General features: G+C 40.7%; 1 protein-coding gene across 3 annotated transcripts in view; it reads left to right on the top strand.

Annotated features, from left to right (window-relative positions):
• The window catches only part of FANCB (FA complementation group B), a 34,438-nt gene extending 21,915 nt beyond the window's left edge, over positions 1 to 12,523 (top strand). For all 3 annotated transcript variants that reach the window (XM_002719930.5, XM_051827591.2, XM_051827590.2), the window contains 5 exons: positions 2,331 to 2,459; positions 5,509 to 5,675; positions 6,575 to 7,005; positions 7,123 to 7,360; positions 7,915 to 12,523. In XM_002719930.5, coding sequence (XP_002719976.3) covers positions 2,331 to 2,459; positions 5,509 to 5,675; positions 6,575 to 7,005; positions 7,123 to 7,360; positions 7,915 to 8,326 — 1,377 coding nt within the window. In that variant the 3' untranslated portion in view covers positions 8,327 to 12,523. The remainder of the gene's footprint in view (positions 1 to 2,330; positions 2,460 to 5,508; positions 5,676 to 6,574; positions 7,006 to 7,122; positions 7,361 to 7,914) is intronic.
• The last annotated feature ends 6,407 nt before the right edge of the window (positions 12,524 to 18,930 follow it).

Raw genomic sequence — 18,930 nt, 5'->3', positions numbered from 1 at the left:
GAAATTGACATTTTGAGATTCAATGATTATTTACAGTCTTTCTCTTGACTTGAGGAACAGTGTTTTTTTTTTTTTTCTTCTTACTGTTTGTTGAGCTCTTAGTACAGGGTTAATCTTAGGAGTATAAAAAACTGAAAATCTTTGTAAAAATTAAGAGTGGGAATAGGAGAGGTAGGAGGAGGAAGGGAGGGAAGGGAGAGTAGAAAGTATCACTGTGTTCCTAAATCTGTATATATGAAGTACATGAAGATTGTTTACCTTAAATTACATTTTTTTAAATTTATTTTTAAGGAATGCAAATTTCATAAGTACAACTTTAGGAATGTAGTTACTCTTCCCACCATACCCACCCTCCCACCCCTACTCCCACCCTCCCACCCCTACTCCCACCCTCCTCCTCCTTCCTCTCTCCTTGCCAGCCTCATTCTCCATTAGGATTCATTTTCAATTCACTTTGTACACAGAAGACCAACTCTTTACTAAGTAAAGATTTCAACAATTTGCACACACACGCACAAAACTGAGAACTAGTTTTATGGTTAACTTTCATAATACAGCTCATTGAGGGCAGAGGTCCTGCATGGTGAGTTAGTGCACAGTGACTCGTGTTGTTAATTTAACAATTAACACTCTTATGTACGATGTCAGTGACCACCTGAGGCTCTTGACATGCGCTGTCTAGGCTGTGGAAGCCTTTTGAAATTTTTAGAAACAAAGGGCAGGTAGGTTTGCCTCCAGGGCCACAGGGCAGCTCCTGCTGTGCTACATTTTCACCTGGATGTGGATAGGAGGCTCTTGGCTTCGTCATTCATCTGGAAGCTGTTTTTTTGGGTCATACACTCTTCTCTGTGTATGACAGAGATCACGATAAAGAAGCACAATGCAAGCGTCGATGTCAGGCCATGTTCCCGTATTTGATTTCGGGTGGGTGGGCTTTTTGTTGGTGGGGAGGAGAGACAAACCATTCCTTAACTGGTACCTGGAACAGTTCTGAAAAGGTAACCAGTCACAATCTATTGGGTATGTAAATAGGATTGGGTACCTAAAAAGTGAAGGTGAGATACATTTTTGTATTTCACTCTTTTGTCTTGGAGTGGGAGGTGTGCTGAGGAGAGGAGGGAGAGAGAACACTGATCATTTCTGAGGGGACATTTTCAATCTGCCCATGTAGTCCTTTTTTTCACGCCTTTCCCCTCCTGCAGCTCAGATGTGGCTGTTTGTCTCTGATTGGGTGTCTCTCCTCCTCCTTGAGTCACAAATTACTGAGCAAATGAGAGGTGGTATGTGAATGATGGGGAGTCCACAGAACTAAGTCAGCGTAAGTTTTAAAATATTAGCTAGACATTTTCCATACTTTGTATGATGAAGATAAAGAATTCCATCTTTACCCTTCAACTTCAGTTCATGAAACAAAGAAAAAGAATTCACTTGCCTTAAAATTTAGTTTCAATAAAAGGAATTCAAAAAAGAGGTACATTTTGTTTTTTAAACACAGAAAAACATGTTTTATTAAAAGATAGATTAATACTTCAATAGCCTCAGATATCCATCTGAAATGAAAAAAATTATCAGTTCAATGAAGCAACTCTTTAAATTTTCAGTAGCAAAAAACATTCCATGAATGTTTCATCCTTAGTGCTGAGGTCTGTTTACATGATATAATAAAGGGAATGTATTGCTCTATGCCCAGTTCAGAGCCAAAATACCATTTTTTTTTTCAGTTTTCAGTAGTGTGTATCCTACTGCTGAGTTTATCAGCACAAAAAAATGTATGATAGTTTTTGGGGGGTCATTGTTTGTTACCTTTAAATTTTTTATAAAAGGTAACACAAACAGGATTTCAAGCTATCAAAAGTATTCATTTTTATTCATGATAATGTCTTATGTTAGTGTTTCATTAAGAAAGAGGTTTTTTTTGTATTGGGGGGAGGTATGAGAGTGTTTGCAGCCCTTGATTTTTATCCACAGTTTTATTCATCCATAATTTTTATTCAGTTACTTAATGACTTAGTAGTGGAAGGGATCCTAATTTGCAGGTAGGCAAACCTACCTGCCCTTTGTTTCTAAAAATTTCTAAATATTCTCTGTTTCATATATAATCTCTGTATTGCTGTTATTTGTATTTTCTTTTGGAAAAATTACATTTTTCTAATTAGAGATTTAAAATCTATGAAATAAAACAGTTTTACCTTAATAAGTATTTTCTACTTTTCTATAAGAAAATGAATTGATAAGCACATTTGGAGAAAGTTCTTCCTAAATTAATGGTACGTCTGGTTTCTTTTGAAATTGTATCTCTGGCAACTAAAATTTTTCTTTCTTCTTTATAGGTTGGATTAGCTTATATTCAGGAATTACAGAAGCAGCTCTTGCTGAAGGAAAAAATTATTTCACAATCGTTCAAAGCGTTAATGAATGTGTTTCAAGACAGAGATAATAATACACCAGTTACAGAGGAGGTAAAGTTATCACGTGACCATGTCGTCATGTTATGGATTGAAAATCTGCAAGGGCCAACGCGGTGTAGTGGGTTGAGCTGCTGCCTGTGATACTGGCGCCCTATAGGGGCACTGATTCGAGTCCCGGCTGCTCCACTTCCAATCCAGCTCCCTGCTAATGTGCCTGGGAAAGCAGCAAAAGATGGCCCAAGTACTTGGGCCCCTGCACCCACATGGGTGACCTGAAAGAAGGTTGGAGCTCCTGGCTTCATTGTGGCATGGCCCTGGCTGTTGTGGCCATCTGGGGAGTGAAACAGCAGATGAAAGATCTCTCTTGAATTCTTTGTCTCTCTGTAACTCTGCCTTTCAAATAAATAAAAACAAATCTTTTTTTTTTTTAAAGAAAATTCGAAAGGTATTGAGTTACTTAAATTGTAATGTATCAGAAAGTGCTGCTCAGTGGATCCAGAAGAAAAGTGGCAGGGATTGTATTGGTGGACCTTTATAGCATTGAAAAATATTTGACAAGTCAATATTTTATAAGTTTGCATATAATTTGATAAGGTATTAAGCCTCAGTTAATTAAATTAAATCTCAGTTATCAGGAACATAACTTTTTTATTTGTATGGTTTGTATATTTTCTGACTTTTTAAATAGAATATGTTGAACATTATTTAAACTTGTATTGGTGATGACACAGTTTTATCATTAGTATAGTAATTGTTCTTTTAGTCTGTTGCATTATTCATTTCTAAGAATATTTATCCCTCTAGTAGATGTTTCTAAAGTGCTATTACTTTCATCTATCTGCTTCTTAGAATTTGGCTCTCTTTTTCTTTGTGGCCGATTATCATAAGAACCTCTTCAGGTACCTTCCAGTTACTTATGCCAGTACAGTAATGCGGAGAGGTGGCAAAAATTGTTCACACTTTACAAAAAAAGTAGTATATATGCACATTAATTCCATGTAGGAAAAGACGCAGCATAGAAAAATTATAAATAAGTGAAGGAAAGCTGGGCATAGAGAAAATTAGTGTTAGATTTTATTCCCTCAAGTCATGTTAGTGCCTAGCTCTGACTTCCTTCTGGATTGACCATTGTTGTCTATGCCTTGTATCTGTATTTCAGTCTGAGCAGTGTGAGAGTTTTGGCCCAAGTTATCATCCTGTTTCTGTAAAAAAAAAAAAAATATTGTATTTCTGTATTACTATTTGAATTTCCTGGGAAACCTCATTAAGATGATTAAAATTAAGTGTCCTCTGGCGTGCATTTTGCCCAACTGTTAAGATGCCTGCTGGGACACCTGTGCTTGAGTGCCTGCGTTTGGTACATAGCTCTGGTTCCCAACTCTAGCTTCTCACTAATGTGCACCCTGAGAGGCAGTAGGAATGGCTCAGTTAGTTGGGTTCCTCCCACCTGTATGGAAGGCCTGGATTGCGTTCCCAGTTCCTGGCTTCAGCCTGGCTTAATCCCAACATTTTCAGGCATTTAAGGAGAGAGCCACCTCTGTCTCTCCCTGTCAAAAAAAATTAAGTCTCTCCATTTCCCTTCCCCAGTTCATCTCAATAATTTTGCCAGTATTAGAAACAAGAAGGAATGTTTAGAAATTAATCCATTGAAACCACTATTTTGCAAGATCCCAGTTTTCTCTCATTTATATTGTTAACTTTAAAGGCAAACCTAGCAGACCATAAACATTTCCTGAAGTTTGAGATGAATAGCCACCTCAGATGTCACAGCCACTGGCAAAAGTGGCAGATTCCTAGGAACATGTTAGTCTGGTATTGTGTAAATTGTTCACGTATATCTTTTCAGTAATTAGTATATAGAGAGTGGAGTATAAAGACTGAGATAGATAGAGCATGGGCTTTGGACTGAGTTGCTTCAGTTCAGGTGCCAGCTTTATGACCTTGGGCAAGTTTAACTCAACCTCCCTGTGTTTCATTTTTCTCATTTCTAAGATCTGTATAATAATATTACTGACCTACAGTCCTAGGATTAGTGTGAGAGTTACTACTGCATCTCCTGCTGCTATTTCTGTTGTTCTTATAAATGCATATGGTGTAGAAATGAGTGAGTATGGCCTGAATTTTAAGTTTTAGGCATGGACATCTAGCCTAGTGATTAAGACACTGGTTAAGGCCGGCGCCGCGGCTCACTAGGCTAATCCTCCGCCTTGTGGCGCCGGCACACCGGGTTCTAGTCCTGGTCAGGGTGCCGGATTCTGTCCCCATTGCCCCTCTTCCAGGCCAGCTCTCTGCTATGGCCAGGGAGTGCAGTGGAGGATGGCCCAAGTCCTTGGGCCCTGCACCCCATGGGAGACCAGGAGAAGTACCTGGCTCCTGCCATCGGATCAGCGCGGTGCGCGGGCCGCAGCTCACCAGCCATGGCGGCCATTGGAAGGTGAACCAACGGAAAGGAAGACCTTTCTCTCTGTCTCTCTCTCACTGTCCACTCTGCCTGTCAAAAAAAAAAAAAAAAAGACACTGGTTAAGGTGCCGTTGTGCCATATCAGAGTGCCTCTACTTGGTGCTTGGCTCCATCTCCTTTCTCCAGCTTCCTGCTAATGTGGACCTTGAGAATCAGCAGGTGGTGGCTCAACTAATTGCATTCCTACCACTCACATGGGAGACATGGATGGCGTTCCAGGCTCCTAACTCTGGCCCTGGTCCAGCCTCATCTGTTGATGGGCATGTTGGGAGTGAAACAATGAATGGGAGCTTATTTTCCTTTCCTGTCAAATACATAAAAATAAATATTGCAAAAAAGCAGGATTAAAATTTTTGCAATGGCCTATAAGCAGCCTAGGGATAATTTAATTAGTTTCAGTTGCACAAAAGTTTACAGTATAGTCTTGATACAAGTCATTGATAAATAAACAGATTGGTCACTGTGGTTAGATTATTTTTCAAAATGGATGCCGAGTTTATATCACTGCTGGCTCTGTGTTAGACACTCCACCATTTGAAAATGTTTATGAAGTTTGGCCAAAAGCTGAGTTACATGATTTTTTTGGTTTTGCTGTTTTCTACATTTTTTATACTCAGTTTAAACATTCTTTTCTGTAAGGCTAATCTTGTCCCTCTTTGGGGTGAAGAAGAAAACTGTGTCCCTACCTTGGATATGAAGTTATCAGACAGTTTTCAAGGTTCAGAACAGCTAGTCGAGGAAATATGGTACCGTGTAATGGATGATAACTTGGTTGTTGGAGTGAAGGTCACACCTTCCTTGAAGGCGTAAGTAAATCTAACATCACAACACTATTTTAATTTTCTAGGACAGTGCTGGCCCATAGACCTCACCACAAGCCATGTGTTTAGACGTTAGGTAATAATATGAAGAGGATGAGGTTTACAAAGTCAAGATGCTCTAGTCTCAGGGTAGAGATAAGCAGAACACAGAACTTTCCAATCTGAACATTTGGAAGTATAAGGAACATTTAGTGACTTGGCTAAAGGGGAGAGGTGGAAATTCAGTTAAATGATAAAGTGTCTCTCTCTGATAATGGAAGATTCTCTTTGGGGCTATAGAAATCATGGATAGGAAAGTAATGTCGGTGTTATCTGTAGCCAGTCAAAGAGCTTTTCAGCCAAACAGGAAAAATACTCTCATCAGTATTACAGCAACTACATCTGAACCACAAATGTGCAGAGAGAAACCAGGTAGTGCCTAGTACTAGAGAGACAGACAATGTAACACAGTAAGGAATCCATGCTATCTAGTGCTTTTGAGACATTAATTTATTCTTTAATTTCACTGCATTTCTAAGCTGTTTTGTGCTGGTCAATCATGGGTTTTTCTTCTTTAGTGGGGTGAGTTACATTAATGGGTTTTCTATTATAAAAGCAGTTGCATTCCCAGGGTAAATCCAAATTCATTACATCATGTTGGTACACTGCTGGGCTGGGTTTGCTTAAGTTTGATCAGGCATATTTACATATCTTCTTTTACTTTTTACTCTCTGATATATTTTACATTTGAATGATATTTCCTAGGAAGGGAGAGAATAAGAATTATTTGTTGTTTATTATTATAAACAAATTATTGTTTGTTTATTTGTATGCCATTTAGTCATCCAAATGGTTTTGGAAAAACCTAGCTTTTAGACTAAACCAAACTCTGGATTTTTTTACAGGTCCTTGAATGATGTGACTGTATCTCTGCTAATGGATCAAGCCTATAGTTCCAGCTTTCGGCCTATTAAGTGTCAGAATAAGGTGATTAAGTTGAGTACAGAGTCTTGCGCAGCACCACACTTGATACCATACCAAATAGGATCATATGCAAAAAGGGTCAAGTTGACTCTTTATAGTCAGCAAGAAGAAAAATCTGTTTCTGAAAAACCACCTAAGAAAGACAGTATACAGCTGGTTACTGCTGTCACATCTCTTTCACCACTTTTAGCATTCCATAAATTTTGTTGTATTGTGGTGCTACAAATTAGGGGAAGAAAAAATGGTAACTACCCTGAAGATCGTTATATTCCATGCGGCAGAGTTTTCTTGAGTCTAGAAGATCTTTTGAGTGGAAAATACTTGATTACACTTCCAAAGAAGAAACCTATAGGTAATTCTTGTTTGTCCTTTTTCATATTCTTAATTAAATCACAAAATGTTCAGGACTCTGTATATTTGAAAATGGACAGGGTTTCATGGTACAGCTTTTGACATGCTTTTCTTGTAGAACACATGGAAGATCTTTTTGCACTTCTTACAACATTGCACAAGTCTTGTTTTCAAATCACATCACCCAACTATGTCCTGAATGCTGTGAAGGTGTGGCTCTTAGAACACATGCATTGTGAAGTAATCAAAGAATTTCCAGAAATGTGCTTTTGTAAAAGGCCAGGAAGTTTCTATGGGACACTCTTCAGCTGGAAACAAAAGTCACCATTTGAAGGGATTTTAATTGTCTACTCCAGGTAATGCCCATCAAATCCAGTGAAGTTAGTGCGTATGAGTGTGGTGAGTGCATGGTCCAACAGTGATCCCCACTGTGCTATCTGCGACATGTCAGAGTCAGAGCAGTGAACAGACAGGTATGGCTTCATTTAGAAACTGAAGGTCTCTATTTTAATCTTAGGGTTGTTTTTGGCTTCTTTTTTTTTTAAAGGACCTACTTAGGATTTCTCTTTACCTTTCCTCGACAGTGATGTTCTAAAAACTGTTATACTCATCTTACTACTTAGCCAAAAGATTAAATGCTCCCAAATTTGTATATATTAAATGCCTGAAGTTTGTATTCCTTAAATAAAAAAATTAAATCGGAAACCTGATTAATATTCTCTAACTTGGTATAGGATATGCATATTTGATTACTATAGTCTGAAATCTGTCAGTGATCAATGCATTATTGGTTCTATTCATTAATACTATTTATAAGTGAATATTACTGCAGTATGTTGAATGTGACTGCTTTGTGCTGTTCTGCTCTTTATAATATTATGTTTGGTTTTTTTTTTTTTTTTTATTCCAGGAATCAAACAGTTTTGTTCCAGTGCCTTCATGATCTCATCCAAGTTCTCCCTGTAAACAGTTTCTTCAGAAATTTAAAATCAGAACATGAGGATTTCCTAATTAGTCATTTGGCATTAAGTTTGGAGGAGGAACTGGTTACCCTTGATTCTCTTTCTTCTATCTTAACTAAGGTCGAAAGCAACTTTTTGCAGAGGTGTGAAGAGAGCAAAAGAGGAAAGAGTAGTACTGTAGCTGATTCATCAGACAGAGAGGAAGATATCCATTTGTATAGCAAAGAACTTCAGAGAGAAAAGAAAATATTGAGGAAACATAGAAAAGTGAGCGGTGCCTTTTACAGAGAAATTATTTTCAAAGTAGTTGAGAGGCAGTTGAAATCAGACGTCATAGCACAGAAACTGACCCATTTATAAGTTTTAAATTGGTCATATTCTAAAATAGGTTTTTCACTGCCTTAAAGTTTTGGTTCCAGTTGTTATATAAGTCCTTTGCAAAAATAAAGATTCAGTCTTATTGTAGTATAATCTTAGTTTTGATGATGTATAAAGTCGTATGTATTAGCAGCAGTTCTCAACTGGGGCTATTTGGCTATGTTGAAGACATTTTGTGGTTTGTCAGAGGTTGTGGGGTCAGGGAGAGATGAGATGAGGGTTGCTAGAGGCAGCTAGTGGGTAAAGAAAGCCAGGAACGCTGCTAATATCCTGTGATTTCTAGGATACTCCCCCACCCCCAACAAAATGATATGGCCCAAAATGTCAGTAATGCAAAGGCTGAGAAATGCTGTCTCACACTTACTACTTAAGGAGGACAGAAATGATAGAACAGAATCTGGTGTAAAGTCTTTAAAGCGCTTCATCCTCTTCTTGTCCTCTGCTGAATAAAATCTAACATACAGAAGTCAATTTCAAATGGATAAATTCTGCCAGGTTGTCAGGATTTATAAGTTTCTGTAAATATTAAACTCCCCTGTGTCGCTCCCCCTCTTCGTGGAGGAGCGACACTAAACCCTGCGCTGTTCTTTCGTCTGCTCGGCCCTCCCCGGGTTTGCTGCTGGTTCTTCCCGGGTTGGCTACTATCCCTTCCACCTCCGTGGAAGGGCGGTTCCCCCTGGCCGCATTCCCCACTTCCGCAGGGGAGCGGCACACTGCCGGCCGGCTCTTCTCGGGGGCTGCACAGGTGTTCCTTCAGCTCGATGTTCCCCTTAGATGTTCCTCGTGCATGCCGTCTCTCTCCTCCTTTATAGTCCTCTTCCACCAATCCCAACTCTGCTACCCACACGCCGAGTACACTGCTCTCCTCCAATGAATAGCAAGTCCTACAGTTTATTAGTTGAACTGGAGGCAGCTGTGTAGAAGCTGTTTCCTCCTCTCCCAGCGCCATATTGTGGGAGAGCAGATGCATAGAATAAGTCTTAATTCCAGTAACTTAGTCTAGTCCGAGTTGCTCCCAGTTGCTCCCCACAGATCCCCCTTTCTTTTTATTTTTGGCGTTGATACGTGCCTGTCTTCGGTGCCCCGCAGCACACACTCTGCTCTGCTTGCTAGAGTTGCCCACAGGTTCTTACAAGTCCTATCAATCAGGCAAACCAAATCCGGGTCCTCTCTTCGCCATGTTGTGAGGAGGTTTTTAGGTGCTGATGCGTGCCTGTGTTCGGTGCCCTGCAGCGCATGCTCTGCTCTGCTAGAACTGCCTGCAGGTGCTTACAAAACCTAGCAATCAGGCAAACCGAATCCAAGCCTTCTCATTGCCGTATTGTGGGGAGACTTATTGGTGTTAATTCGTGCCTGTCTTCGGTGACCTGCAGCGCATAAGCTGCTAGCCGCCCGCAGGTGCTTATCGTCCTAATCAGGCAGACCGAATCCAAGCTCTCTCATTGCCATGTTGTGGGGAGGCCTTTCTCTATTTCTCTATCTCCGGGCATTCCTATCTCTCCTATTTTACTTCTATCTACCAGCATTCCTATTTCTCTCATTTTACTTCTAAAACTTCTGTTTCTCTTATCCCTGCGGCTTCCCGGCGCCCGCCCCGAGGCTGCTTCTCGGCGGCTTCCCAGCTCTGAGCCACTTCAGCCCGCGCCGGTGCCCGCCCTGCAGTGGGCTCCCGGCTCTGCGCGGCTTGGCTTCGTGGGCTCCGCGGTCTCCACGCCCTTCGCGTCCACACCACGGCCTCGCGCCAGCCCCGCGTTCCTTATCTATTCACGCCCCGTGCTCTCTCTGCACGCGGCAGCTTCCGCGAGTCACACAGCATAGCTTACGTCTCAGCCACTAGTATTCAATCCAAGTTCCCCGGACTAACCTGGCGAATTCCAACCTGGCGGCCCACGTCTCTGGTTCCAGATCTTCGCCTCTTGCTCCCTGGGGTGACTTGAAGAATTCCAAGGTGGCTTACGTTTCCGCCTCGGCCTGCACTCGCGGCTTCATCCTCCCTAACATTTTTCTCTACCCGGTATGTTTCCCTAAGTTTTCTTCCAACAATATTCCTCCCTCATTTCTCCTGGCTTCTCCCCACAGTCCGTATCCGAGTCTAAGTTTCTTCTAGGTTTCACTTTCACTTTCAACCTGCAGTCCGTATCTAAGTCTAAGTTTCTTCTTGCTTTCACTTTAAATCCTAACTTCTTTCCCACAGTCCATATCCGAGTCCAAGCCTCCTCCAGGTTTCACTTTCGCTTTCAATCTCCTAGCTTCCCCGCCATAGTCCGCATCCAAGTCTATGAAAGCTTTCACTTTCGCTTTCAATCCTAACTTCTTTCCCACAGTCCATATCCGAGTCTATGCCTAGGCTTTCAATAGCTTCTTCCGGCACCTAGGCTCTTTGCTAGTCTCTCTCTCCGATATTTTCCACTTCTTCCCGTTTCTTCCCTCCTAAGTTTCCTATCCGTCCTAGGTTTCCTAATCCGAGTCAGGTTTCCTAATCCGAGTCAGGTTTCCTATCCGAGTCAGGTTTCCTATCCGAGCTAGGTTTCCTAATCCGAGTCACGGCACCATTATGTCGCTCCCCCTCTTCGTGGAGGAGCAACACAGGACCCTGCCTAGGCTTCCTATCCGAGTCACGGCACCATTATGTCGCTCCCCCTCTTCGTGGAGGAGCGACACTAAACCCTGCGCTGTTCTTTCGTCTGCTCGGCCCTCCCCGGGTTTGCTGCTGGTTTTTCCCGGGTTGGCTACTATCCCTTCCACCTCCGTGGAAGGGCGGTTCCCCCTGGCCACATTCCCCACTTCCGCAGGGGAGCGGCACACCGCCGGCCGGCTCTTCTCGGGGGCTGCACAGGTGTTCCTTCAGCTAGATGTTCCCCTTAGATGTTCCTCGTGCATGCCGTCTCTCTCCTCCTTTATAGTCCTCTTCCACCAATCCCAACTCTGCTACCCACACGCCGAGTACGCTGCTCTCCTCCAATCAGGAGCAGGTCCCACAGTTTATTGGTTGAACTGGAGGCAGCTGTGTAGAAGCTGTTTCCCTTCTCAGCGCCATATTGTGGGAAAGCAGATGCATAGAATAAGTCTTAATTCCAGTAACTTAGTCTAGTCCGAGTTGCTCCCAGTTGCTCCCCACACCCTGAAAACTTCAATGGCAGCATATCTGGGTGAGACTCTGAAAATGAAAGTTTTCAAAGCCGTTGTTAATTTAACATTTATTAGAAAGATGCTCTGAAATTGTGTAAGTGTATATAGGAATGTAGGATGTTAAGGCGTATTTCTGAAAAGCGTATCTCTTTCAGAAGGTTGAGTATACCTCACAGGCCACTATTTTTAAAACATTGAAAAATGCTTTTAAGCCATCTGAAATTCTAACTCTAGGCAAAGCTGAAATATAAAATTCTAACTAAAATAACTTAAAGAATATAGTGCTCCTTAGGGACTGAGACATTTAAAAATAAGTGAAAATGTACTTCAGTTATGAAGGGATTTATAAGGCAGCCTGTGAGAGACATTTCAAAGGGGTAAAATTTCAACCTAGTCTATTTTTTTTAGAAAAATATGAATTCTGGACTGACAGTGTCAAGAGAGAGAAAAAGACACAAAAGGATATGGGCCCAAAGATGCTCTTGATCCTTTGTGCTCTAGAATCCTTAAGTGAGGTGGATGCTTCTATCCCGGTTGAAAGAAAGAAAGATGATCCCAGAACGTGGCATTTATGCTGGCGGCTATGAAGTACTGATTTCTCTCTTGCCTTAGACGTGTTTTTACTTAATGAACTGATCATGCAAATGATTGCTAGAGATTATTGCTTATTAGTTTCGTGTCTTGATTTTTATGATTGTCCATATAATGCACTGCCCTTTTTCTGCTAAGCCATTGCACAGTGAGGTAGAACTCTACAGCTTGCTTTCTGTGTAATGTTGATGGAAACTATTTCAGACTTTTTGCAAATGGGAATGGAATAAATTCACGATTAATTTTAAAAATCTGTACTATGTATTATGTGCTCTCTTTTGAAATTGTCTCTGACGTGTTCTGAAAGAGCAAGCTAGTATAAAATACATAGGAGATAAACTGTAAAATGAAAGTTGTCAGAAAACAAAACAGGATGAGATTGTAATTGTTTAGGGAACTTAGGATACTAAAATTAACATTTTTATTTATGAATATAAAGTTATTTATCTATATATGCCAGATAACTTCTTTATGGTGAATTTTGTATACTAGTATATTTTCCTACTTATTATACTAGAAAAACCACAGTTTGGGACGATGATACTCTTGCCACTTTGATAATTCACTTTTCTGTCTGCACCTTCCAGCATTTTCTTTCGACCATCTCTCTGCTCACGAATCTAAGGCTCCCATCAAAAACCCAGTCTTCCCAGATCCACACTGCTGAGTGAAAAATGAGTTTTGTTTTGGAAAAGAGACTCCACAGTTTTTAGACAATTAATTAGGTTAGCCCCTGCCCCCTTAACTAAAGAATATGTTAGGGACTGGTGTGTGGCACAGTGGGTAAAAGCCAGTGCCTGGGGTGCTGGCGTCCCATATGGGCACTAGTATGTATTCAAGCTGCTCTGCTTCCGATCCAACTCCCTGCTAATGGCCAGGGAAAGCTGCAGAAGATGCCTAAGTGCTTGGGGCCCTCCCTGCACCCACGTGGGAGACCCAGAAGAAGCACCTGGCTCCTGGCTTCAGCCTGGCTCAGCTCCGGCTGTTGCAGCCATTTAGGGAGTGAACCAGCGGATGGAAGCTCGCTCACTCTGTCTCACCACCTCTCTCTGTAACTCTTTCAAGTAAACAAATAAATCTTCAAAAAAATAAAAAATAAAAAAAGAAGACGACGAAAGAAAGAAAACTGCCTTAAAAAAAAAAGTACGTTAGCCAGCTTAGCTGTGACAGTATTCAGTTCAGTGGTCAGATTAAGTAAGGAGCAAGAATTGTTAACATTGATTGTCAATTATATGCTAAACAGTAAGCTTAAAACATATACATACATTCTTATGCATAGTCATCGGATATATGGTTCGGATGTAATTATTAGTGTTGTCCTCAGCATGGGAAACAAAACCAAGAGGATACGTGAAAACACCTGGATCCTGTACCCTGTTGCAAATTATTTCAAAAGTAGCAGACCTTTTAAGAATTCTAATAGTGCACAAGTGAATCTTCTATTTTTCTCATAACATCTCTTTTTATGATACATGTGCAGAAATCGCTATTTGGTTGTTTTCCTCATCTCAGGAAGGGAAAAATGTAATTAACTTACATCTCCACCTGCTCTCCCTAATAAGAACACAACATTTCAACTGTCTGGGCTGGAAACCTGCAGAAAGCTTTCTTTTTCATCTTAGGTTCTTTTGGTTTTGCCTAAAACTTGGACAATAACAGGTAGTAAAGGAATCCTTTTCTTCTTTCTTCTAAACTGTGCAAACATTGCTTCCATTCTATGAATTTGAGAGTCAAAGCTCTTTCTTGGCTGACCCTGGCTGACAAACTAGGCTTTTACTGCTGAAGACAGTGTGGTACAATGGGAAGAATGCTGAATGTAAATAGGATGCTTATTTGCGCTCTTCCGGGTTCTGTTTTCTCTTTGGGGGTTGTCTGTGTCTGTTACTTGCATTGCTTGCTGCCTTTATACAATAACCAGACCTACACAATCCTACTGTGATGAGTATCCTTATAATGTGAATGGTCCAGTCACTTTCTGTGACTTTTAGTAATCTTGGCTTGCCTTTCTGTACAGGAGAGGACTTTGACCTAGGCACAGGAGACTGGGTACCTACCAAGTGTCCACTGCTCAGAGTTTGCTGTGCTGTGCTTGTGAGCAGCCCTGCTGGACAAAATACCTGTGTGTTTAACCATGGCTCAACATCACAGCCTTGGGTTCAGTTAGGAAGTTTCTGTAGCATCCTTCACTTCATTTAAAATTTTCCATTTCTCTACAGCTACTGCCACTTATTCCAAAGTATAAGGACTGTCCTGGGCAGTAAAGCATGCTCTTAGTAATTGTTCAAAACCTGGGGCGCTAGATACCACATCTGTCAGGAGTGAGAGCAAAGTGTGTTGCACTCTGTCGGTTGCCCCTTCCACATGTCTTCACTCCCTTTTTCATACCAGAACTCTCATTTTGTTCAGGAAACTTCTTTTCTCACAGTTCATGTGACTGAGATAGACCTCCATCCCCGCTTCCAGAGGTTAGTCTTGGATAATGGAACGCAGTCAGGGCAAGACATTTTTCTGGCAGCTATTACTGGTCTGGGACGGGTGCTAGATCTAAATGGGGCCTAATCAGGCTGATGAGAGGCTTGGTGCTTTCTTGAGAAAGAGATGTTCTACATGTCCTTCTCTAAGTAGGTGGTTCTAATTTAAAATTTTGAGAGTGTCTTATAATCACAAGGAAATTGAGCCTTACAATGAATTTGATGCTGTGGATGGCAAAAATTTTTGTTGCGTTCCTGAATCAAACCTAAATCCTAGCTTTTTCTTGGACTGCCGATTACTTCAGGAAAAAAAAAATCCTTGTAACACAAATCAAGATTTCTATTACTTGCAGCTGAAATTGTCTGCAGCTACCAGAAATGGGGAAAGGCATTCCAGAGAACAGAGCACATGCAGCACCTGAACAGAAACAGTCCAGTGCAGCAACAGGGACTCTGTACCTCTAGAAGAGTAATGAAGAACCATCCACGTCCCCTACATGCAGCTTTGTTTCTTTATGGGAGGTGGCTTGGAAAGATTTTAGTTTTATTTTTTTAAGTTACAGTTCAAATTAGTACATACTTGATAGCAGTATGAATGTGGAATAAAAGCTTTAATTTTTAAAAATGCTTTGTCTTCTGGGACTGGCTTTGTGGCAGAGTGGGTAAAGCCACTTCCCATGATGCCAGCATCCCATATGGCACCAGCTCATGTCTTGGCTGTTCCGCTTCTGATCCAACTGCCTGCTAATGGCCTGGGAAACCAGTGGAAGATAGTTCAAGTGCTTGTGCCCCTGTACCTACGTGGGAGACCTAGAAGAAGCTGCTGTCTCCTGGCTTTGGCCCGGCCCAGCCCTGGCCCATGTGGCTATCTGGGGAGTGAAGCAGTACATGGATGATCTCTCTGTCTCTCTCTCCTTCTCTATCTATGTAACTCTTTCAAATTAAATAAAAAACCTTAATGACAACAACAAAAAGACTTTGTTTTCTTTTTTTCTCTTCCCCAACCCAGCTTTCCTCTGGCATTGTACTAGGCCAGTTGTTTTATTATACTTTCTCCATTGGGATAGAAGTATATATCAGTATTTACCTTGCTTCTTGATATTTCCTATTTTAGAATAAGAATTATAAATGAATATAAATTATAAAATTAAAAATTATAAAATTTGACAGGACTATATCTAATGTCTACTGCATTCTTAGATATCATATTGTCAGCTATATCTTCTCCAGTTGGAAGAAAAAAGCTTTATCAATTTTTATTGTTCTAGTAGTTTCTGGGCTAGAAAAAACTATGGGAATACTTTGGAAATAGAGTAGTTTTGCTATATCAAAACAAATGCATACTGTTATTAATTTAAAGCATGTAGCCTTTTCAAAGATAACAGCTTTGTGCTGGAACATAAGTGATTGCCTTTATAAAAAATGACTTATTTATTTATGTATTTGAAAGTCAGAGTTACACAGAGAGAGAAGAGGAGGAGGCAGAGAGAGAGAGAGGTCTTCCATCTGGTGGTTAACTCTCCAATTGGCTGCAACGGCTGGAGCTGAGTAGATCCGAAGCCAGGAGCCTGGAGCTTCCTCCAGGTCTCCCACACAGGTGCAGGAGCCCAAGGACTTGGGCCATCTTCTACTGCTTTCAGGCCATAGCAGAGAGCTGAATCGGAAGTGGAGCAGCTGGGACTTGAACCAGCGCCCATATGGGATGCTGGCACTGCAGGCAGTGGCTTTACCCACTATGCTACAGTGCCGGCCCCAGTGATTGTCTTTTTAAAAAACTTTTTTTATTAATATAAAGAGAACAGATTTCATGCATTCCTCAGGTACAGGTCCAAGAAGACAACCACACTTTCCTCACTCCCATTCTCTCTCTCTCAACCCCCTCCCTCCCTCCCTCCCTTATCTTCATCAGTTTTGCAAAGACATCATTTTAATCTACTCTACATTCACAGGCTTAATTCACCATTAATCATAATATTCAACAGGTAAAAAGGAGACCACAGTTTCACAGAAGTATAAACAAGGATTAAAAATGGCAATCATGGGGCCAGCGCTGTGGCGCAGTTGGTTAACCCTCTGCCTGCAGTGCCGGCATCCCATGTGGGCCCTGGTTCTGGTCCTGGCAGTTCCTCCTCCAAGCTGGCTCTCTGCTGTGGGAAAGCGCTGGAGGGTGGCCCAACTGTTTGGGCCCCTGCACCTGAATGGGAGACCTGGAAGGAGCTCCTAGCTCCTGGCTTTGGATTGGCCCAGCCCGGCTGTTGCGGCCAATCAGGAAATCCACCAGCGGATGGAAGACTTCTCTGTCCCTATCACTGTAACTCTACCTCTCAAATAAATACATAAAATCTTTAAAAAAAAAGTCATATCCCAAAATATCCATTTAATTCCTATACATATTAACTGCCACATAGCAGAGAAAAGATACAATATTTGTCTTTTAGAAACTGGCTTATTTCACTAAGCATACTGATTAAGAATTTCTTTTTTTTCCCCCAGAAACCTTTTATTTAAGGTATACAAACTTCATGCATTTCATATATACAACTTTAGGAACATAGTGATTCTTCCCACCTACACTTCCACCCTTCTTCCTCCTCCTCTCCTATTCCCATTCTTCTTTTTCACTAAGATCTATTTTCAATTAACTTTATACACATAAGATTATACTAAGTAAAGGGTTCAACAAGCAGTATGAAAAAAAAAAAAAAAACTATTCCTCAACAGTTGAGACAAGGGCTATTCAAAGTCATTGCTTCTCAAAGTGACAATTTCACTTCTATAGTTCATCTTTTAGGTGCTTTATTGGTCATCACAGATCAGGGAGAACATATGGTATTTGTCCTTTTGGGACTGGCTTATTTCACTAAGTATGATGTTTTCCAGTTGCATCTATTTTGTTGTAAACAATAGGATTTCATTTTTTATTGCTGTGTAGTATTCCATAGTGTACATATCCCATAATTTCCTTATCCAGTCTTTGGTTGACGGGCATTTAGGTTGATTCTGTGACTTAGCTATTGTGAATTGAGCTGCAATAAACATGTGGATGCAGATAACTTTTTTATTTACTGATTTCATTTCCCTTGGGTAAATTCCCAGGAGTGGGAAGGCTGGCTCATATGGTTGGTCTATATTCAGATTTCTGAGGTATCTCCATATTATCTTCTACAGTGGCTGGACCACTTCACATTTCCACCAAGAGTGGATTAGGATACTTTTTTCCCCACAGCCTCACCAGCATTTGTTGTTTGTTGATTTCTGAATGAAAGCCATCATAGCTGGGGTGAGAAGAAACCTCATTGTGGTTTTGATTTTCATTTCCCTGATGGCTAGTGATCCTGAACATTTTTTTATGTATCTGTTGGCCATTTGGATTTCCTCTTTTGAAAAATGTCTGTTTAAGTCCTTTGCCCATCTCCTAACTGGGTTGTTTGTTTTGTTGTTGTAGAGTTTCTTGATCTCTTTATATATTCTGGTTATGAATCCTTTATCAGTTGCATAGTTTGCAAATAATTTTTTTCATTCTGTGGGTTGCCTCTTCACTTTCCTCACTGTTTCCTTTGCAGCACAGAAACTTCTAAATTTGATGTAATCCCATTTGTTAATTTTGGCTTTGACTGCCTGTGCCTCTTGGGTCTTTTCCAAGAACTCTTTGCCTATGCCAAAGTCTTACAGGGTTTCCCCAATGTTTTCTAATAATTTGATGGTGTTGGGATGTAGCTTTAGGTCTTTAATTCATTTTTAGTGGATTTTTCTGTAAGGTGTAAGGTAGAGGTCTTGCTTCATACTTCTGCACGTGGAAGTCCAGTTTTCCCAGCACCATTTGTTGAAGAGATGATCCTTGCTCCAGGGATTGGTTTTAGCTGCTTGGTCAAATGCAAGTTGGTAGCAGATGCTTGGATTGACTTCTGGCATTTCTACTCCATTGGCCTATCCATCTGTTTTTGTACCAGTACAAGGTTGCTTTGATTATAACTGCCCTGTAGTAAGTCTTGAGGTCTGGTATTGTGATGCCTCCAGCTTTTTTTATTGTTTAAGATTGCATTAGCTATTCAGTGTTTCTTGTGTTTCCATTATGAATTTCAGCATCATTTTTTCTATATCTGAGAAGAATTTTGTTAGTATTTTGATTGGGATTGCATTGAATCTATAAATTGCTTTCGGTAGTATGGACATTTTGAAGATGTTGATTCTTCCAATCCACAGACATGGAGGATTTTTCCACTTTTTAATCTGTTCTTATTTCTTTCTTTAATGTTTTATAATTTTCATCATAGAGATCTTTGACATCCTTGTTAAATTTATTCCAAGATATTTAAAAGTTTTGGAGCTCTTGTGAATGGGATTAATCTTAGAAGGTCTTTCTAAGCTATGGCATTATCTGTTGATTTTATACCC

This window comes from Oryctolagus cuniculus, chromosome X, assembly GCF_964237555.1.
Source record: "Oryctolagus cuniculus chromosome X, mOryCun1.1, whole genome shotgun sequence".
NCBI classification, from domain to species: Eukaryota; Metazoa; Chordata; class Mammalia; order Lagomorpha; family Leporidae; genus Oryctolagus; species Oryctolagus cuniculus.
The sequence above is the reverse complement of the archived record's forward strand: the minus strand, read 5'-3'. Positions and strand labels throughout refer to the sequence as shown.